At 38.6% G+C, this 22,379-nt stretch overlaps 2 protein-coding genes and 1 non-coding gene across 4 annotated transcripts; 2 read left to right on the forward strand and 1 right to left on the reverse strand.

The window, feature by feature from the left end:
* The first annotated feature begins 1,519 nt into the window (after positions 1 to 1,519).
* On the forward strand, positions 1,520 to 5,654 carry LOC131319837 (protein FLUORESCENT IN BLUE LIGHT, chloroplastic-like). 2 transcript variants are annotated; one of them, XM_058350251.1, is made up of 5 exons: positions 1,520 to 1,675; positions 2,808 to 3,022; positions 3,460 to 3,622; positions 4,051 to 4,371; positions 5,148 to 5,654. In XM_058350251.1, the coding sequence occupies exons 1-5, from the start codon at positions 1,576 to 1,578 to the stop codon at positions 5,369 to 5,371; spliced, it is 1,023 nt and encodes a 340-aa protein (XP_058206234.1). In that variant the 5' UTR covers positions 1,520 to 1,575; the 3' UTR covers positions 5,372 to 5,654. The 2 variants fall into 2 exon arrangements, with proteins under 2 accessions (XP_058206234.1, XP_058206235.1); XM_058350252.1 differs by having other exon boundaries at positions 1,540 to 1,675; positions 2,834 to 3,022.
* An 8,312-nt stretch (positions 5,655 to 13,966) lies between these two features.
* LOC131321467 (small nucleolar RNA snoR100) lies at positions 13,967 to 14,074 on the reverse strand. The gene has a single exon (XR_009198512.1). It is a non-coding gene; the product is annotated as a small nucleolar RNA snoR100 (small nucleolar RNA).
* Positions 14,075 to 16,550: 2,476 nt separating this feature from the next.
* On the forward strand, positions 16,551 to 22,371 carry LOC131319839 (oligopeptide transporter 6-like). Its single transcript, XM_058350253.1, has 7 exons — positions 16,551 to 17,240; positions 18,602 to 18,699; positions 18,792 to 19,361; positions 20,556 to 20,814; positions 20,900 to 21,082; positions 21,340 to 21,983; positions 22,184 to 22,371. Exons 1-6 carry the CDS (start codon positions 16,773 to 16,775, stop codon positions 21,955 to 21,957), a joined length of 2,196 nt encoding a protein of 731 aa, XP_058206236.1. The 5' UTR covers positions 16,551 to 16,772; the 3' UTR covers positions 21,958 to 21,983; positions 22,184 to 22,371.
* The last annotated feature ends 8 nt before the right edge of the window (positions 22,372 to 22,379 follow it).

Raw genomic sequence — 22,379 nt, forward strand, 5'->3', positions numbered from 1 at the left:
TCATTCATTGCATAACTCTTTTTGTTCTTACCAAAACTCATTCATTGCATAACTTAATTGTCCTCCACTACATTACTTACTTTATGAAATTACCCCTAAAAATCCCATAAGTGATGTTTTCCAGTTCCACATTTTCAAGCAAAAATGCAATTCACAAGCAAAACTAGAATTAATTTTAGAACAGAAGCAAACAAAAATTAAACTTCAATATTTTCCAGTGGAGTACATGTTTTATCAATTCATGAGCAACTCATCTAACAAACACGAGCTAATTTTTGAAGAGCCATGTTCACATCATCATCAAGAATCAAACATCAATTCCAAAAAGTTCTAAAGTTGCGATTAACAAATGATAATACTCTAGTCTTCGCACAAAAACTCCATTATGCATACTCTAGTATTCACTCAGCAAATCTACATTATGAAAGTTAAAGAAAAAAAGACTTTACATTTATTTGAACCTGTAAAGTTGCAATAGACAATAGAAGAGCAATAAAATTAATTCTTCTAGAAATTGAGTCGTCCTTACAGAAATAACAGAGAACGTGGCACTAACTAATGATGTTATCGATGGAGAGTTGAAAAATACATAGTTGTTGTTGTATAAATTACCGCTTTGTGACAACAAAAAAACCCAAAGCAAATCACTACCACGACTCTTCATCACATTGATGTTTGAATGGTGGGCGTTGACGAGAATGGAATATAAAACTTGGATTTACCCAATAGACAGGTGATTGTGGATGTTCAAACCTTAAAAGTCCAAACCCTAAGGTTGCAATAAACAGTAGAATACTAATAAACTTGGAGGAACTTAAATAAAGAACTATTGTGTATAAAATAGCTTTGCGTATAGTTTTAATGGGTGCAAAAAAATATTTTTGAAGGATAAATAATTCTCTGGATTTGAAGGGTTATTTTTGTAAAGTAAGTGATGTAATGGAGGACAATTAAGCTATGCAATGAATGAATTTGGGCATGAATAAAAAGCGTTTTGGCAGGAACAAAAATGGCTTTCGCATGATTTAACTCCCAAAAAAGACAACCATTGCTTAGAGCATCTCCAGCCTTGACCCATTTTAAAACTCAAATTTAAAAATGGGGCAAAAATCTCAAAAATCTCTCTTCAATATTTGACCCAAACCCTTTTCCATTTTTGGTTTTACCCTTTTTTTTTGCCCAAATCTGAGACAACTTTTGCCTTGACCCATTTTTCCAACGGCTAGTTGGAGAGGGAGAGAAAGAGGGAGATGTGTAAAATTTGGGTTTGATGGTTAGAAATGTGTTTACCCAAAATGGATTTTTATCCAAAATTTGACTCAAATTTGAGGAAAAATATGGGTGAAGGTTGGAGATGCTCTTAGTGCAGTTGGTCAGTCATTGTCTCCCATTTGTGGAAGGTCTTGGGTTCGAGCCCCACAGAGGGCAGGTCCTTTTGAGGACCAGGGTTATAGATAGCTCCCGCTGATGTATATCGCCGTGAAAAAATAAAAATAAAATAAAATAAATAAAATAAAATAAAATAAAATTTCTTGAACATTACCAAGAAGAGGCCCAACCGAAGAGCCATCAGCCATGGCGGTCGTCGTCCGTTGCTCCTCCCAACTCCGCCCCCTAACTCCGCCTCTTTCGACCGCCGCCCATCTCCCTCCACCCAATTTCCGCTTTCGACTTGGTCAGTCTCTCTCCCTCTCTCAATAGAATTCTCATCATTTCTGAAGTTATTGCTCCACAGTACTATCCTAATGTCATCTAGTTTAGAACAATTCATTGAGCAAAACCTTGGGTTAACCCCGAGGGTTTGATCCGGTGGTCTTGGCTTGGGACTTGGGGTTTGTTGCCTCCTAAGGTTGTACGTTCAGTAAGATAAAGTCAGACAAAAGTTGAACTTTCACCTACGCATTATGATGAACTTTTGAAGTACTGTTGTGATGACCTTCCACTTAGGTATTAAGCCTTATGAGGGATGTATCGTTTTGGTGGTGAATCTTTTGACGCTGGAGCACCAAATCATTGTGGTCTTGTGGCACTCTCTTCCCTAAGTAAGGAATTTGTCCCGAAAGTTTGAAACACTTGTGTGGACAACAAAATTGGAAACTGAAAGAGTTGAAACCAGCTTTGTCTCTTTAGTTAGAGTAGAAAACACTTTTTGTCTCTTCAGTCTTTTATAGTACTAAGGATAGACTCTTCCAAGCTTACCGATAGTTACTATACTATTTCAATGGGGAATAGAATCCATTTAGAGATATGTATTTGTTCCATTTGTTGTTTATTTTTCATACTTTGGGGATGCTTTTCTCATATACGTCGGGTAAGCATAGATACAGAGTTGAAATGGTTGAGACGTGTGATGAAGAAGATTACATAAACTTTGGGGATTTGACAATGCAATTTCACTCAAGCCAATTCTCTTCTGCCTTAAGTAGAATAGCAGAAGAGAATTGATACAGTGATTGCAGGGTAGAATTACAAATTGGCTGCAAAATCTTGCGGGGAAGTATCCTTGATCACCACTCACTGTGCTTTGTCCTGCTGCTTATTTTGCTAGAAATACGTCACAGATGCACTTGTTAATTTGTTATCTTTCCATCTGCTTAAGTTTCGTGATTAAGTTCTTGTTGGTATCTGATATTGAGGAAGCTTCCACACACAGAAGAATTATTTATCCACTCTTTTGCTCTCTTACATTTATTAGTGTGAGACTGTCTTGTGTATACTCTGTCGGCCACCCTTTACAATTGATATGATGGTGTGAAATCAAGACATAAAAGCATGCTTCTGACGGTAACCAAAACACACTTTTTCAGGCAATATGGATTCTATTCCTTTGAAGGTAAAGAAGTTAATTTCATCAGTGGAAAACGCTGCTAAGGAAGAATTTGAGGCTTATCTAGCATTGCTAGGCAGACAGGCTATGCCTTTGGGAGTGGATGATGTGAAGACCTCAATATCAGAAGGAAATTCTGTCGGCCCTACACAACTAGATGATGACAGCTCTCCAGGACACTTACTTGCTCATCAGGTACGATGGTGATGCCACATCTGTTGTTGTTCTAATTCTGATGTGACATGCACAATTAGAAGTGGGTAGAACTTCTGTCCGTCAATGTATTGTTTGATGAAGTTGCTGGAATTTGGTTTTGGGTCTCTAACGCTTGGATACTTTTTCTATAATCATCATATAAGATAAGTAAACGAGTTTATTTCTTTTTCGTATTCCGCTATTGTCATCAACTATATGTTTTTTTTCCTTTCATTTTTACATGAGTTGTATTACATGGATAGAAATGTGATTTTGACAAGGTAAATGGACCCGTCAAGCTGTTTTAGTAGCCAAAAACATGCATGTGCCTCATATACCTGTCTCAGTTTGAATATTTATGATGATCAGGGGCTCTATGGGTCGCTGTTATAGTTTGATGACGTCAATAAACTCCTCCATTGGAATTCCTTTTGCAGGTGATGGTTCTTGGAAGATTCCCAGCCTTCGCACTTTTCGTTGTTAATGCCTTGATGTTTAGCACACCGCTTGAGGCTCTGGCAGAAACATTTGAGGCTGATCAGTCTATTTTCAACATGCCATTACTGCTATTTGCAGCCTTTATGGGGGCAACAGTTGGAGGTATGCCACATCTAGCCATGGTGTCGTAACCTTATGTTTTCTTCCTTAATTTTCATGAACAATACCTTAAATGTTGTACGCCCCACTGTCCACATCTTAAACCCCAGCCTTAGTTTCTGTGCAAGTTTCAATAAACGCTTTTAGACATTCGGTTTCGTGGGCTTGCCCAGATGCAAATAACACACCAATGCCCCCAATCCGAGGATAGCATAGGAGCATTTGAGATGAGTCTAAATTTGACGTCAAAACTGTGTCAACTAACTGTTTGCTTATCCACAATAGAAATAGAAGTCACGAGCCCGAAAGTATGTACATTCGATTATCGCTCTTCAGCCATTTGAAGGAGATACCCTTTATACTTACTCATATGTTTAGGTTTTAGCTCCCAGTGAGTTTCAAAACACTAAATAGTTCATTTGGTATTACAGTATTGCTTCCACAATGGAAAAAAGAAAATTTGAAGCAGCTGGATGAGCAGTTGCGCCAGATCAAGGCAGATCTAAGAAGGCAAGCAAAGATCAAGTCATTAGCCCCCACTTTGAGAAACGCTCCCGCTGTTGGTAGAGTACCTGAAAATGAAGTAATTGCTGATCCGAGGAAGCATGAGTTGATTTCTCATTTGAAATCCGGAGACGATTTTTTGACGAATCAGGATCCTGATAAGGCATTTGTAGAGTTTGAGGCGGCTCTTAAACTCGCTCACAATCTATCGGATCGAACCAAGATGAAGAAGGCTGGTACAGGTTTAGGTTGGTTATCCGTGGTCGTCTCCTCTCTTTTTTTGGCCTCCAATCCAGCGTATGTTTGTTTACTGCTGTTTTAAGGGAATCATAAAACTCTGAGGCCCCGTTTGATAACAGTGATAGATGGATGGGATTCGTAAGAAGATGAGATTAGGATTGGGATTGATAATAAGAAGAGATTGGTAATGAGAAGGAATTTGTAATGAGTATGTTTGTTTGAGTTGGAATTGAATGATAAGATTATTAATATCATGTTTGTTTGAGATGGAATTAGATGATGGGATTGGATTGATAGAAGGAATTGGTAATGAGAATGGGTTGGGTTGGGATTGATAATACCATCTCCCCCGGGTATTCATAATACCCCCTAAAGCCCACCTTACTAGTCCCTTGGACTAATAGTCCTAACCCATTTTTGGTTATCAAACAAAGGATTGGTAGTCCATTGGGATTGGTAGTCCAATCCTAAGGGTTAATAAGTTTATCAAACGGGGCCTTACAGGAAGGGTAGGATATCGAATGTTGTGTGATTTTAAAAATTCTTGGGTTCAATCAACCCAGATGCATTAATCTAGTGACAACCTTACATGCGGGCAATAGCATTTACATAGGTTTGGTGGGTTTTCAATCAGCTGAAAGAACTAATTCCTCACTATTGGTTACAAATGTTGCTTTTACGCGTTGGTATTGTGTTGCTCAGTTTTACAGTAGATAATTTCTTGCTCAACAGTTTGCTGAAACATTTGTTTTTTTTTTAACGAATTTGAATATTTGTCAAGCAGGTGCCTCATTGCAAATGCAAGGAAAATTTCACGAAGCTATTCAATGCTATTTCGCGGTACTGGCAAGCTCAAAACAGGAGGCAAAAGTCCGATCAAAAAGGAAACGGGAGGTTAAAGATTCTGGGGATACAGAAGCTTATAGAGCAATCGCGGAATGTTACACTGAGCTTGGAGAAGTTGATTTGGCCAAGGCTTTCTATGAGAAGTATAGTAATTCACTATAACAGGCGGATTTATTCGTTTATCTACTCGGGTAGTTGTTTTCCTTGTTTGTTGTGTTGCGGGATGATTTTTTCCATGTGTTGATAATAGCTTTGGTATCATTTTCAGTTTGACAAATCTTTTTTGAAGGTTGCAAGTGTTTCCGGTGGCAATCTTCTGCTTCTCTAATTTTATTTGGGTGCTGTTCCCGTGTTATTTTTGTATTCTAAACTCATATGTTCGGACCAGCGACTAGCTAACCATGCTAGTATTTCATTTTTGCTAATGGAACTAAGAATGCTAGAACGTCACATGAGTCTATGTATTTTGAGGGTTTTTTTTTTTTTTTTGGGACTATGGATTGAGATCAACATGAAAAATTATTCCGTCAAAATATATAGGAAATAAGGACTTTCCAAGGTAAAAAAGAAAGAGATTTCTTGATTCAGTCCATCAAACCAAAAGACCAATCATTGGGGTTCATACTTTTGGAAACACGCTAAGGTTAAGATTTTTGGATTTTTTTTTTGTTTTGTTCTTATTTAAATTTTTTTCGCATTTATTAGTTTTGCGCCTAATTTTTGCTGGCTTTTTGATTTTTAACTTGAATATTTTTCAAAATATTTGGGCAAAAGTCATTAATTTTTTACATTTTTGGGAATCAATAATTCACAAAAATTAGGTGCAAAACTAACAAATGTGAATTTTTTGAATAAGGACAAAACAAAACAAAAAAGCCCAAGAAAACCCTTTTGCGCCTAACTTTTGTGAATTATTGATTTGTTTCATTAAGATGAATGGAAAAAGTAAAAAAATCATAATTTTTGTTTATGCGCTTTATTGTATTATTTGGATTTTTAGGCCTACAAGTGTTTTGGGCTATGGCCATTTAGGGGTGTTTGGGTTGTCCCAATTGGCTGTATTTTTCTACTTTTGGTTAAAATTCCTTTTCCCTTTTCCCCATTAATAAAATATTTTTGTCAATCAAAAAAAAAATCATGAATTTTACCCAAATATTTTTGAAAATATTGAATATCCAAAATAAAGCCCAAAAACATGTTAATTGCTACTCTTAGTCACTCCTCCCATTAACTAGAGCCAAGACTGCGCAGATGGTCACCCATTGCGTCATAGAATTTTGCTCTCTTTCCTCCTCCTCCTCTCTATCTGTCTCCCTCCGCCATAGTAGTTGCTACTTCCTCCGTTCCCTTTTTAAAATTCAGTATTTCATTTTGGGTTGTCCCTTAATAAGTATCCATTTTGTAAAGTAGTGGGTAAAAGTTGGTACATTTTCTATTTTGCCTCTAAAAGTAGATTCTATTTTGAAAAGTTAGTAAGTAAAAGTGCAATGATGATATTTCTATAGAGGGTAAGTAGGAAAAATTGAGATAAAAATTGATGTGAAAAGTTTAATAATGATATTTTTTTAATAAGTTAAAGATACGAAGCGAGACACTTAAAAAAGGACAGAGTAGTATTTTTGGTGCTTAAAAATGTCAAGCTTCATGGGTTGCCTAGCTATTTTACTTGCGGCGATGAAAGAGCAGCACAAGCGCACGCCGTGTAACTAGACTTACCCGACTCCATTCAAGCATCCTATAATCGTACTTACAGGGTGTGGTACGCGTTATGCGTTCCTGTTGCGAATTGAGTGCCGATACTGTTACTCTTTAGATATAGTTGTCTTCTGTGCATATCTAATGGTGTTGTGCAGTATCCCAGGAAATTCATCATATGTTGGGGGGAGACTCGGCTAGGCCTTTGAGTGGTGGAGTAACCGGTCGTCCGGGTTATGAATATTCTTGGATAAACCGACTGGCAAAAGATCGACTCTGAATGCTTATGTCCTCGGATTAGGATTTTTTTGTTTGCAGCAGAATGATCAGCACTCTCAAGTGCAAGATTGGACTTTATTTTGGAACTGTGCTACACACACAGCAATCTGTGCACAGATTGTGCAAAGATTTTGTTGTGGGGCTCACCACGGGTCCTACACAAATCATCCGAGCCGTTCATTAAATGTAAAACATTTTTTCAAGATTCCCCGTAAAAAATAAGCTCAATCCAATAGCTATAGGTACTTCATCCAACCATCTAACTTTTCATTAAGATTTTTGGATAATTAAAAGTTGTGTGATTGGATCGAGCATCTATAGATATCGGATTGAGATTATTTTTTACGGGGACCCTTGAAAAAATGTTTTACATTTAATGAAGAGCTTGGATGATTTGTATGGAAATCCGTGGTGAACCCCACAACAAAATCTGTGCACAATCTGTGCACAGATTGTATGTGTGTGTAGACTTTCTGTTTATTTTGTGCCTGTCACATTTGAAAGCAAAGTAAAGTCGCGCCAAGAGTACCTGTGTATATCCTGTTTTATATTGGGAGATGCTCTTATTTTTGGGTCTACAAAGTTTCTAGGGACTATATAAACTTTTTCTCTAACGGAGTTGCCAGAAATATGTATTAGCAGGGGCATTATGAAATAAAATTCCGGTGACAACGAATCTCAGACATCCCAAGAGGCACCGACTCACGACTTGATGTTTTTGGGTAATACGATGGTGGCTTGCGTGTTACATCACGAAAAAATGAGTGAGTTTTTAAATTCTGGAACAGTGTTTTGTTCACCCACCTATTACGAATTCTAAATAAAGTAGATAATGTCATAATCTTCACCCGATTTTTTGAGTTATTGAACACAATATCCTTCATAAATGCGTATTTGGACGAGTTAGTTGAACTATGTATGGAGCAACATCAGTTTCAATTCAAGTAAAACTAAAACGAAAAAGAAAAATGCAGCGGGGGCCGTGCCCCGGTGTGGTTACATTGGCTCCGCCACTGATTTTCCTCGAGTACAATTTTGTTTACCCTCCTTATACGAGGATGAACATTACCTTCTCTCTTATTAGTTGAAATAGTGTGGATCCCATCAAAAAGTGATGTCATGCTTACCGTGTAATACACTTTTTGGTAAGCATGACATCACATTGTAATAGGATCCATACCATTTCAATTTTCAACAAATAGGAATAAGAGTAATGTTCACCCTCTTAAGTGGAGGGGTGAACAAAACTCAACTCGTTTTTCCTCTCATCTTTTAGACCGATATGACATTTGGTTTTCCACCAACTTATTTTTTTGGTCCACCTTCAATATAGTGGTCAAGTGCGTTATATCTTCCCATTTCGCGTGTGCTTATCCGTCGGCGTCGAGGGCATTTTGTCTGCCATTGCTGATGAATCGTCAACGTACGTTCGAGTAGATTTATGGTCCAGCACTCCAACTCCACGTTATCAGAATACTCCATGCTTTGGGCATTTCCCATTTTTTCAATTGGGGACCAGGGTGAAATGTTCAATCGAGGACAACCCCGAGCGGGTTTGGCTAAGTATGAATGAGAAAGCAACAAGTGTTTGTAATCAGAAAGCATGTTCGAATTTCACGGAGGTCAAATGTTCCAAATCTCGAGGTCACTGAAAGGTTTGTTCGGCCATTAATTTTAGAATTCCGGAATTAGTCGAAGTGCGCAAACAGACACGTTATCGGGAAAAAAAAAAAAAGTGAGATCGAGGACATTGTTTTGGAGTGAGCTAGCCCAGCCTGGAATCCAAGCATTTGTAGGATGTAGATTTCTTTGTTTCTGTCGATGAGGGTGTTGGGAGTTTGGAATTAAACTTAGAAAACAACTGGTCATTATTGCCGCCCCAGAGCGAGGGTTAGAAAATTAAAGAGAGTGCCAAAATCAATTCTCGTCAACATATATGTGATGCTGATTGAATGAACCGAGCGGCTTGCGAGCTCGGCTCGTTTAGTAAACGAATCGAGTGGAGCTCGGTTCGTTTGACAAAAGCTCGACTCGTTAAGAAATGCTCGGCTCGATTAAAGAGGCTCGTTAAGAGCTTGGCTTATTAAAGCTCGAACTCAAGTTTTTGACTCGTTTAGTAAACGAGCTGAGCTCGAACTTGACAAAACTCAGCTAGTTTACAGCAAGCTGCTTGTCATCATTTGTCAAAGCAATGTGTGCTTTCGTTATTTGTGGAATTTTTTACAACTTGTGGGCCTGTGACAATGTGTGGTTTCGCTATTTGTGGAATTTTAGACAACTTGTGGGCCTGTGGCAATGTGTGGTTTCGTTATTTGTGGAATTTTAGACTACTTGTGGGCCTGTGGCAATGTGTGGTTTAGGGAAAAAAATCGAAATGGTCCTTATAGTTTAGTGTTTGTGTCAATTTGGTCTCTGCAGTTTGAATTGGCTCGATTTACACTCTGTAGTTTTCATTTTGTTCCAACTTGGTCCAATTACTAACTGTCGTTAGACTCCGTTAACCCCAGATACGAATGGGCCCATTTTCTAGGCTTAAAACTGTAATCTGTCATTCTCCTCTTACCCTAATATACCTCCAAACCAAAACACAGAGCCTCATTGTTCCATTCTCCATTTTTTTTCACGGCTTCCATTCTCCATTTGTCGCGCCCGAGATTTTACCTTCGACCGAAATGTGTCTTGTTCGCCTTCGGAGGGAATGAGTGAGAGGGATTAGGCCTGAATAAGTGATTTGATTCCTATGGATTGTGACGTGGTTCTTACAAAAATAAGGAAAAATGAGGAGTTTTGTGTTCTATAAAAGGGGTTCGGATATTTTTAAAAAATGTATGAATTTTTAAAAAATGAGCAAGGGATTTCTTGCTGATATATTGCTGAATTCTGCTTGTGGTGAAGCTTGAGTTGTGATGTGGCTGTTTGATCGTGGTGTGTACTGATATCTCTTTTCAACTCCCAACCGTGGGGGAGGGCTAGGAGATAGCTGGGTTATTAGTGTTTTTTAGCATGTTTTATTGTCCAATTGTTGTTGCTCCTATTGCTGTTGGTCACGGTTGAATAATGAGCTGAACTATTACTACAGTATTGATGAATTATGCGATAAACTAGTTTGCTTGGATTTCATGATATAATGGGTTTGCTTCCTGCTGCATTTGGTGCTAATGGAAATGTGCTGGACGAGATGAGCTCTAGTAAATAATTATGGAAGATCCTTTTGCTGAGGTTCGTGATCTAATGAGACTGCTCCTGAAATGTTTTTGTGACTGTTGGAAGCCATTCAACTTCCATTGAATGTAATCTTCTCTTCTTTTCTTTTCTTTTGCTTTCCCTCGGGCCTATACAGTATCTCTTTCCCAGTGGTCTGTATTTGGTCTTTTCTCGATGTACCATTTGTCAAATTTTTAATAAAATTTTGTTGCCTATCAAAAAAAAATGTTTGAATTTTAGAAAATGAAGTGGGTTTTATTTTAAAAAGAGACTGAGCTTTCATCAAGCTGCCTACATATTTCCAAGTAAAGGAGAATCAGGTTCGGCCATAGTTTGGGCCACAAAAGGGGTTTAGAAAAAAACTTAGAGTCTCCGGGCATAGAGTTTCGGTGTGTTTGGTCACCTCTTGAATATCGGAAGAATAATTCAAATATTTTAGAAAAAAGAACATAGGCCAGAGAACCCGGTTTTTAGAAAAAAGTGACTCAATTTTGCTTTTTAGGAAAAACCTTTAGGTCTGCGAGATTAGAGAATAAAGTGTTTGGTAATTCACTAGAAAAGAGACCCATTTGTGTTTGGGGTTAACGGAGGCTAATGGCAGTTAGTAATCGGACCAAGTTGGAACAAAATAGAAACTATAGAGTGTAAAGCGAGCTAATTCAAACTGCAAGGACCAAGTTGACACAAACAATAAACTACATGGACTATTTTGATTTTTTTCCATTTGCGGAATTTTAGCTATGTATTGTTTGGAACTTAAAATAAACGGGAGAAAAGAAAATGGGAGAAAAATAAGCGGGAGATTGGACGGTGCACAATTCTAGATTTTTTATTTATTTATTTATCCTTTTTCTATCCAAACCAAATAATTGGAAAGAAATTTTTTTTTTTTAATTTTTCCTTCTGTTCTCTTCTTTTCTAACACACCATTAGTTTCAAACAAAAAATAAAACTAAAAAGAACAAATCATTAATTACGTGTAATTTTCTTCTTCTTATGGATATCTGCTCCGGCCCCGTCGATGGAGGGGGATTTCATTAGATTGTTCTTAATAGTACTCTTAAATAAAATAAATCTACGTCTTGTTTTTTTTTTTTTTGTTTATTTGTTTGATATAGTGTTGCGATGTTTTCAAAACCTATTTTCTCAAGATAAATGTGTTACAAAAATGTACCAAATATTATGTGAGCGATATAATTTTCATCTTATTGAGCTAGTCTAGAAAGGGTCCGATCATTTTGATTAACTTATGGGATTTATTTTTGTGATCTAATCAAAAAAAAGTTATGAGATATTTCAAATATAATCACCAAATTTTTGTAACCACTACCTGAATCGAATTAAATGTTAATTAACGAAGTCAAAAGTGTTGGTCCGATGGGGCCTTTACTCGCGTTAGTGGTTTCAATATTCAGAAAAATGCATAGGCTAATAAGAATTTTTGGGTTTTTTCTTGTTTTGTTTTTATTAAAAAAAATCAGTATTTGGTAGTTTTGTGCCTAATTTTTATGATTCTCACAAATCGAAAAAATAAAAAATTATGACTTTTACTCAAATATTTTTGAAAATATCCAAAATAAAGCCAAAAAAATCTCAAAAAATAACTCGACCTTAAGAGTGTGCTGCACATGGAAGTTTCTTGACTTTTTGATGAATGTTACATGGGGTGTTTTTTTTTGACAACGAGGGGAAGGTTTGAGCCAGTAAATTTACGCGTATTTCAATTAATTTTCTTCCAGATTCGATCAAAGAAAGGTCATTCATACCGGAACTAATAAGTTCACAAAAAAAAAAATACTTTCTTACGACTGACTTCCAAAAATTGAATCCTGATTAATTACGAAATACTGTATACGAAAAGCAAACCCATCAACCAACAAACTGACCTAAACGCGGGTTTTGGGAGGATGATTGCAACTTGCAAGTCCACACTCTCATTTGATGCTTATCGGTTTCGATGCCGACATCGATCTTCTGAAAGCAGTATTTTATTTCAACTTTAAAGACTTTTAATTAATTGAAGGGGGTGGGGGAGCACTGTGTTTGTCTTAAATTAGCCCCAGTGGACTTTTGTCCTTGTTCGTTGAATTCCTTCTAGATTTGCGTTAGATTTTAGATTATTCATTTGTCAATTTCAAAAATAAAAATGACCCAAGAAAAAAATATTCGTTGAAGTAAAAAACAAGTTTCAAAATAAAAGGATTATTGACTTCTTGTTCATCTTATATGAGTTATTTTTACTTTCGGTCTAGATGTGTATATTTTTTAAATGGGACAGTAGGGGTCATCAGTCAAGTGTTGCCCTATAACCGGGAAAGAATAAGTAAAATGTTGAATGAGTAATTAATGTTAAAGTTTATTGATAAGATTAAAATAACATAGTAGATGTGTTTTTTCAAAAGCGTTAAAAGTGCTAAATGAGTTTTATTTATTTATTTATAATTTCTTTGTATTTAGTGGTGAAAAAAGCTCATTTAATACTACTTTTAACACTTTTGAGAAACTACCCCTACACAAGTATTAGAAATACATCAAACTAGAAAACAAGTTCATAATCACTATAAACTAAACCCAACTAATAATTCAATTAAGAAGGAAAATAATTCCAACAAATATAAGAGGAATAACGTTCACACATAGGGGACTAGGCACAGAGATTTAAACTTCTGACCTCCTAATAGAAATCGAATTTGGGGTGCTTGGCTGCCTGGTGTCCCCGTGTGTTGGGCCAATTGCATCTCAGCCGAATAGATATCAATCGTCCATTGCTATTCGACCGAAATGCAATTTGAGTCATCTGTTGTCGAGCATGAACGGTCCAAATTGACCCAACACGCATATTGTCCCACGCACCCAGGTTCATAAAAACTTAAAGGGATAAGCATGAAAATTTAAACTCCCGACCTGTCAGTAAACCGTAAAATGCAGGAGGAGGAATAGTTATGAAACTCGGATTCCACTCGGTAGTTGCTCACATTTCACACATCACACGTGACGTGACAGACTGGACTCCCAGTTATTATCAAGAGCGTTCCAAGATCTGAAAAAGAGATTGGATACACACAAAGGTAAATTTAGTCAAATTACTCATTAAATTCCACTATAACTGCACAATTATTGCTTTCCTTAAGCTGCCAGAGAAAGCGAACCCACTAGACATAAAAACAGCTACGCAAGTCGTCCTCTTCATCAGTTAAATTGGAAATCCCCCATCAGTGGGGCTGAAAATATCATTGGACCTCTTCGTCTTTGGAATTAGAATTTACTCTAATAGTGGCGAAATATATACTAAAAAAATATAATACAATATTAATAGTCATCGACTCCAGAAAAAATTAAAATAACATAATAAAAATTATAATAAATGATATTTTTCATTTGCACATGAAGTACGAAAAAAGACTAATTTTAATTTTGGGCATCGATAATGTCACTCCAACAACAATAACAGTAGAACCCATGTCGTCCTCAACCATTGGGGGTATGAGCGGGGGAGGATTGGAGATGGACTTAACTTTTGACAATATGTACAGAGTAGCTGATCCCAGAATACTACTTAAACAGTAGCCCCTCTATACATGTTTTGCTGCGGAACCATGCCCCAAAATCAAAGTCACATGACATCAGAGAGGACAGGCCTAGAGGTCCAATTCAATTTATGTGCACATTACCATGCTTCCTTCATTAATAGTCCAGAGCATCGGTATGCACAAAGATAATGTTACTTTCCAAATTTATAATGTTACTTCTCAGATCCCTCTATGAATTTCCCAAATTGATAACCGCATTCCCTTTTGAGAGTGGCATTATAAATTTGGGGAGTGATATAATTAAATTCCCTTAATTTTTTAGGTTAAGTTATTTTAGGGTTAGAATTTATTTGGAGTTTTTTTTTTCTTAATTATACATCATCATTTATATTATTTCACTTTGGCCCATTAAATTTAGTTTTAGAATACTTTTTTGGGTCTACTTTCTTGAAAAAAAATAGAAGGTTTATGACTAGTATATAATAAAAAATAAGAAAAAAATCTAGCAGTGGCGAAACTATATAAGTTGGGGATAAATTTTTTTTTCCATATATAATAATTGCGTTTTTTTAATTTCTTGTCGTGGCGGCCGCCGCCACTAGACCCCCCTCTGGTCCCATCCTTGCTCCTTATTGTTGTATGGTGAAAGGATAGAACGGTGAATTGGGTATCTGAAAACAGAAGGGGGTATACCTCCGGGAAGACGCTCAGACGAACAAGTTAGTAAGAGCCCGAGAGGTGGAGGAAAGTATGCTTTTTGTGAAATTTGTAAGAATGAGAGAGATTCGATCATTTACCTTGCCTCTTACTTATAGGCAAGGTTTTGAGTTTTGGACTGGTAGATGATATCATTTTCGATTATAAGTATAAAGCTTCTAAATCATGTCACTTTCGACCATAAGTAAAAAGCTTCAAGATCATATCACTTTCGATCATATCTAGAAAGTTTCTAGATAACCCTTTAATTCCCACTTGCAAGCACTATTCCTGAGATATTTTCCCGAATGATAACGTACTTTCCGAACGAAAGCTTTTATGCCCATGGACGAGCTAAGGTGTTACTGAGTGATCATGCAGTAAAACATGCCAGGAAGGGAATACACTCGGGAGAGCCTCTGAGGGTCGGCACACGCTCTGCGGAACAACGGAGTGCTTTCCCATGATGTGTAGTGATGTTACAGACGAACTGAGGGATCCGCCCTATTGCTTCTGAGTACATAAGAATCCTCTGGACCTTCTGAACCATGAATATTTCGGCCCACTACACCATCTAAATGGGATTTCGATCCAGATTTACGTTCCCACTAGAATTTTATTCAATGCCACTGGTACCTGTTGTTATTTTGTTCCACACCATAAATGTGATTAATTGGTTAGTCATTAGGATCAAGTGGCGGAACTAGGATTTGGGTTCGTTAATCGCCGGCACCGGTGGTGATCGTTGCAAAAAATCGAGCCGATTGAAGATTGCCGTTCAGCGGCTTCCGTCGATTCCTCGCCCTTGAGCTCTCGCCTGTACTGGTTTGATAGTTTTACCGTCACCGAGCTAAATCGAATGAGGGAGGAGATCGAGACTACGCCGGGAGAAATACGGAGAAAACAACGTGGGTTTGTTTTGTTTGTAAATAAGATGAGAAATTTTAAACTGAGAGTTTGGGAAGTCACATTGGCTAAAGCTCTACGCCTGTGAGAGTTTTATTCTGAGTTTTCGGTTGAAACTAAAGATGGACCCCGGCCCCAATCAGCCCCAAAACAATTCCGCCACTATCAGGACCCATTAGGCCAATTGCTTAGTTCATATTTCCACTAGCAATTTTAGGTGACAAGTTATGACGTTTTTGCTTGTTGTTCATACTGAGCAACAAGTTTTGCATTCCATTTATTGATATTTAGGGGGTGTTTCCGGTAGTGAAAGATTTGTAGATTTTTATCTGTGATTGAAAAGTTAGATATTTTCGGTAGTGAAGAAGTTGTTGAGAAATGTCAAATTGTTTCTAATAGTGAAAAAGTTTTTGCTGGGTATGTAAGTGAAAAAGTTGTTGAGTTGGCAAAAACTTTTTTGTAAGAGGAAACCAATTGGTAAAATGTGTTTCGTTTCTAGTGTTTTTTATTAGTGGAAACGGGACCTCAATTGAGTGTTATAGGCGCTTGGATTTAATTTTGTGGGGTTCAAGCATTATGGATGTTTAGTTGGCTTCTTGTCAACGGTTGAGGGGTATGTTAAGTAATGTGAGTAGCAGCTGGAAGCTCTCTCAAAGCATTTACTATTCCTATCGTATTATTTCCATTTCGGGCATCTTTATGATTCATGAAAACTTTTTTTTGCCGTTCAAAAAAAAAGAAAAAGTTTTGCATTCCATCTACAGTTTATACGTTAGTAGAAACAATTTGACATTTTTCAACAATTTCCTCTCAACAAACTTAAATTTTTTTAATAACCTATTGGTCAGTAAAAACAACTTGATATTTTTCAACAACTTGTTGGTTAATGAAAATAACTTGATATACTTCAACAACAAGAAGTAATCCTTAAGTTTTTTACTACCGAAAACACCCAATGTTAAGAACCTAGCCACAAAATGGTACCTAATACAGTGAATAAATTTTTCACACCCACGGAATCTTTATGAATCCTTAAATCCTAATCCATAGGATTCTCTGAATCTCCCTATTCAAACTCATCCTGCCCAGACTCATTCTACACCTCAATACTTCTTCCTTATCCTATTTAGCTGCATTACATCTATTCTATATATAATACTAATTCTATGTTCCGTTTGGTCACCCACAACCTTGGAGTGCATTGAATCAACCTCTCTCTCTCTCTCTCTCTCTCTCTCTCTCTCTCTCTCCCCATGGCCAGCATCCCCATGGATGAGCCGGCGACGGTTTCAGACGAGTGTTCGATCAAACAAGTGGATATAACAGTGCCGAAAACCGACGACCCAACGCTACCCGTCCTCACATTCAGGATGTGGGTTCTGGGTCTCACTTCCTGCGTCCTGTTGTCCTTCGTGAACCAGTTCTTCTGGTACAGGACCGAGCCGCTGACCGTCACCTCCATTGCCGCCCAGATTGCGGTGGTTCCCATCGGGCACCTGATGGCCCGGACCGTGACGAAGCGGGTTTTCTTTCCGGGGACGAGATGGGAGTTCACGATGAATCCGGGGCCGTTCAACGTGAAGGAGCATGTCTTGATTACCATATTTGCGAATTCGGGTGCCGGTAGTGTTTATGCCACCCATATATTGAGTGCTGTTAAGCTTTTTTACAAGAAAAGCCTCTCGTTTTTGCCTGCCCTTATTATCATGGCCACAACCCAGGTTCGATGCTCTCTCTAGCTCTCTCTGCTTGCGCAAAATGTATTGGATTTTGAGGAGGAAAAAAAAAAAAGCATTTTTGGAATTTATTTGAAAACTTTGTGGGAAAGATCATCTATAAGATTGTTAACCTTTGTTTCTGGGGTAAGAACCCATCTTGTACACCACCTTGGATGGTGAGAAAGGAGGAATTAGAAAAGAGATGGGAGTCATTTCTTTCCAAATCTCATCAGTTTGGGTGAGATTGGTTGAGAAAGGGAAAGGACCAATCAATTTATATATAACCCAACAACATTTTCCTTTCATTTCTCACGAAATCACTCCATCAAAATAGGCTGAGAGATGAGAGAAGATTAAAGAAATGCTTCTCTATTCTCAAAAGTCGTTATGAAAAATGAATGAGGTATGAAAATAATAATGACCAATGACCCGGGGATGCTGAGGGCAGCCAGCCCTACAACTCTGTAGTGCGGTCAATTTTGAAATGGACCGAGCAATAGACGTTTCAGATCAATAAAAGCTTGCATTAATTTGAGCAATTCATGCCAAAATGGATGGCCGAATTCTGAAAGGTGCAACTCACCATGGCCAAAAGGAAAATAGTTTAACACATGTCTGAAACACATCACACATCACAGGTGTGTTCAGGATCGTCCGATGTTGTGGATTTTATGTACACCACTTGCATGGTACAGTTCCGCACACTCTGGACAGATGTGTCTAGATCTGTATCTGAACATATGCACCCGTAACATTGCTAATGTTCTTTGTTTCTTTTCGAATCGATGAATTGTGAGTAGAGAAGAAGACTATAAGGCAAAAACAGTCAACAGAGTTGGGAAAACAAGAAGACAACAGATATGCATTGACAGAAGAATTTTTTTTCATTACCTACAATTTCTTTGAATATTTACAAGTAATTTAACATCTTGTATTCTGTCTCCTTAATCGGTATCAATAACAATAGACTTCAATAAAGCATGATGAGCATTAATTCCTTGATATTTTTGTGTCCTGTTTACAATATAGAGGGTTCATGCTCAGTTGGTTAGGAGCAGATAGTCATAGTTTCGTGGTAATTTGAAGTAAATTAGGAAATCCTCAATAATGCTATGAAATGGAGTTTTTTGGGGGCAACTTATCATGAATGGAGTGTTTACGGCTCCAGCTCCGGCTCATACTGACAATTAATAATTTGAATATTTTACCGGTAAAAGTATATTATTATTGATAAAAGATTTAAAACAAATCTGGACCATTGAAAACTCTAACCGACGGTTGCGACCACTTGGACTGCACCTCTGCAGTCCAAACACTAGACTGCAGACAATCCATGTTCTAAATTTACTAAACTGTGATTGTAGGTTTTGGGGTTTGGCTGGGCGGGGCTTTTCCGAAAATATCTAGTTGAGCCAGGAGAAATGTGGTGGCCGTCTAATCTTGTTCAGGTCTCCTTATTCAGGTAGATTACTCATGTCCTTGTAATCATTCGTCGTCCAAATCTCTGTTTTAATTTTGCGAGCTTTTTGTGATCCAAATTTGAAACTGTTGCAGGGCTCTGCATGAGAGAGAGAAGAGGCCCAAAGGCGGCACGACAAGGACCCAATTCTTCCTCATAACCTTCATTTGTGCATTCGCTTATTACGCCTTTCCTGGCTTCCTCTTTCCACTCTTGACTTCATTCTCTTGGGTCTGTTGGCTCGCTCCCGACTCGGTTTTGGTCCAACAAATAGGCTCGGGCTACAAAGGCCTCGGAATTGGGAGTATAGGACTGGACTGGTCCGCCATTGCCTCGTATCTCGGGAGCCCACTGGCCAGCCCGTGGTTTGCCACTGCCAACATAGCCATTGGGTTCGCCTTTGTGATGTACGTAATGACACCGATCTCTTACTGGCACAACATCTACAACGCCAAGACCTTTCCGTTGTTCTCCAACAAGCTTTTCATGTCAAATGGTTCTGAATACGATATCACGAATATCGTGAACTCCAACTTCCACCTTGACGTGGATGCTTATGAGAAGTATGGACAGTTACATATGAGCACGTTCTTTGCCATGACATACGGCCTCGGATTCGCCACTCTTTCTGCTACCGCCGTGCATATCCTGCTCTTTCACGGACGGTAAAGACCACGCTGCTTTTGCATTTTGATTCTGTAGATCGCACATTGTTAGCTCAAGCTGTGGAAACTTTATATCCATTTCAAAACCAATTGGCAATGAGTGAAGAGGTCCAGATGTTATTAAGTAATCACCCATTCCACTCTCAAGCAATGTGAAATTTGTTAAGGAAATAGAGTCCCATATTGTTTGGGAGTGGAATGGGTGATCACTTAATAACATCTGGGACCTCTCCACTCTTTGCCAATTGGTTTTGAGATGGATATAAAGTTTCCACATGGTATCAAAGCGGGGCCCGTTCTACCCCCACATTTTAAAAAATTCGCAATCCACACGCCACGATGACAGACTAGCAAAAAGGTTGCACGATGATAGGACCCAAAAGTGGCCACACGTGACAGACCTCAAACGCGGTTGCACGTGAGGGGGGATGTTAAGGAAATAGAGTCCCATATTGCTTGGGAGTGGAATGGGTGATTACTTAATAACATCTGGGACCTCTCCACTCATTGCCAATTGGTTTTGAGATGGACATAAAGTTTCCACAGAATTCATTTCCTTAACATCTTCCCTCACGTGCAACCGCGTTTGAGGTCTGTCAAGTGTGGCCACTTTTGGGTCCCTCATCGTGCAGCTTTTTTGCTGATCTGTCATCGTAGAGTGTGGATTGTGAATTTTTTAAAATGTGAGGTGGAATGGGCCCCACTCTGATACCATATAGAAACTTTATATCCATCTTAAAACCAATTGGCAATGAGTGGAGAGGTCCATATGTTATTAAGTGATCACCCATTCCACTCCCAAACAATGTGGGATTCTATTTCCTTAATATCCCCCCTCACGTGCAGCCGCGTTTGAGGTTTGTCACGTGTGGCCACTTTTGGGTCTCTATCATCGTGCAGCTTTTTTGCTGGTCTGTCATCGTGGAGTGTGAATTGTTAATTTTTAAAATGTGGGGTAGAACGGACCCCGCTTTGATACCTATGCCATAAAAACTATCTGCCATGGGTGGCTATATAGAAAAAGCCAACCACGAACCATTATCAATAAGTTAGACCATTGGCATATGGATGCTTGCCTGTGCTTGGAGTTCAAATGTTCCATGGTTAGAAATCATAAGCAATTATCAGCAAAAGCTCTTAGAATCGTTTGTCCTTCCAAGGCGAAAAGCTGATTTGACCCTTTGACAAATGCAGGGAACTGATGGAGCGAAGCAGAAGTGCCTTCGGAGAGAAGCAGAAGATGGACGTGCATAGCAGGCTGATGAAGGTATACAAACAGGTGCCTATGTGGTGGTTTCTTGCCATTCTAGTGGTGAACATCGCGCTCATCTTCTTCGCTTGCATCCATTACGAGGAGACTCTTCAATTGCCTTGGTGGGGTGTATTGCTTGCTTGCGCCATTGCGATTCTTTTCACCCTTCCTATTGGTATCATCGCTGCCACCACAAACCAGGTAAACTTCGCAACCAACCTTTTCTTTTATATATGCATAGATAGACAAGGATCGAGTACTTTTTGTGAATTGTATCGTTGAACAGGCACCGGGCTTGAACATCATCACAGAGTACATCATTGGGTATGTGTACCCAGAGCGCCCTGTTGCGAATATGGCCTTCAAGGTGTACGGATATATTAGTATGACTCAAGCTTTAACATTTCTGTCGGATTTTAAGCTTGGTCACTACATGAAGATTCCTCCTAGAGCAATGTTCATGGCTCAGGTTAGCTTTTGTTTCTAAGTTACGTCCTGCCTTCGATGTTGGGTATCCTTTTCAGAATCAATTTTCCCCGCGTAATTTTGAGAATTGGTTTTGGTTTAACGCATTTTTGTAGGCCATTTTCTTGGAAAGAACCTAATTCTGGAAAATACTACAAAATCTCTTCAAATTCTTGTAAACCAGTTTGGCTTCTGAAAGTGTTTTGAAAAACAGCAATCAAATAGAAACTTCACTGAAATCTAAATAGAAAACATTTTCAGGTGGTGGGAACGCTTGTATCGGTCCTAGTATATCAGGCAACTGCGTGGTGGCTAATGGGAACCATCCCGCACCTCTGCGACACCTCATTGCTGCCGCCAAATAGCCAGTGGACATGCCCAATGGACACTGTTTTCTACGACGCATCTGTCATTTGGGGCCTCATTGGGCCCCGGAGAATCTTTGGCAACCTCGGCATCTACTCAAATGTCAACTGGTTCTTCCTCGGCGGTGCCATCGCCCCTCTACTCGTCTGGTTGGCTCACAAAGTGTTCCCCAATAGGAACTGGATCCGGCTTATCCACATGCCGGTGTTGCTCGGCGCAACGTCTATGATGCCCCCGGCTACTGCTGTCAACTACACCAGTTGGCTCATCGTCGCGTTTGTTTTTGGGTTTGTTATGTTTAGGTACCACCTCAAGTGGTGGGAGCGGTACAATTACGTTCTTTCAGGCGGGCTGGATGCCGGGACGGCTTTCATGTCGGTGTTGTTATTCGTCGGGCTGCAAATGCAGAACATTGAGCTCGATTGGTGGGGTGGGAGTCCGGATAGGTGCCCGTTGGCGGCTTGTCCAACTGCCGAGGGAGTTTCAGTTAAGGGCTGCCCAGTTTTCTCTTGAAAGTCGTCACTGATATGACCATTTCAGTTTTTAGTTTGTTCAGAATAGGAAATTGACTTATACACTCCAATTTTTACAACATACACTCCTTTTTTTGTCTTTATTTGATATGAATTTACTCTATTGCCCTTAATATGTGAAAAAATAAACTTGTGAGAGGGTAAAAAAATAAATTCATATGAATAAGGACAAAAAAGGAAGTGTATGTGGTAAAAAGGGAGTGTAGAAGTCAATTTCCTTCAGAATATTATCTCTGTAAATAGTTTATGTCTGGATTCTACAGTGATTGCTAGTTCTTATTTGGATATCAGATGGTAGTATGGTACACGCAGAACTGCTAAGGACACTAAGTTTCTGGGGGCTCTCTCTTTATTTTTCCCAAATCTAAGTACTCTCTGGTTTATTTTTGTGGTACTGAATGT

This window comes from Rhododendron vialii, chromosome 3a, assembly GCF_030253575.1.
Source record: "Rhododendron vialii isolate Sample 1 chromosome 3a, ASM3025357v1".
In the NCBI taxonomy this organism is placed as follows: domain Eukaryota; kingdom Viridiplantae; phylum Streptophyta; class Magnoliopsida; order Ericales; family Ericaceae; genus Rhododendron; species Rhododendron vialii.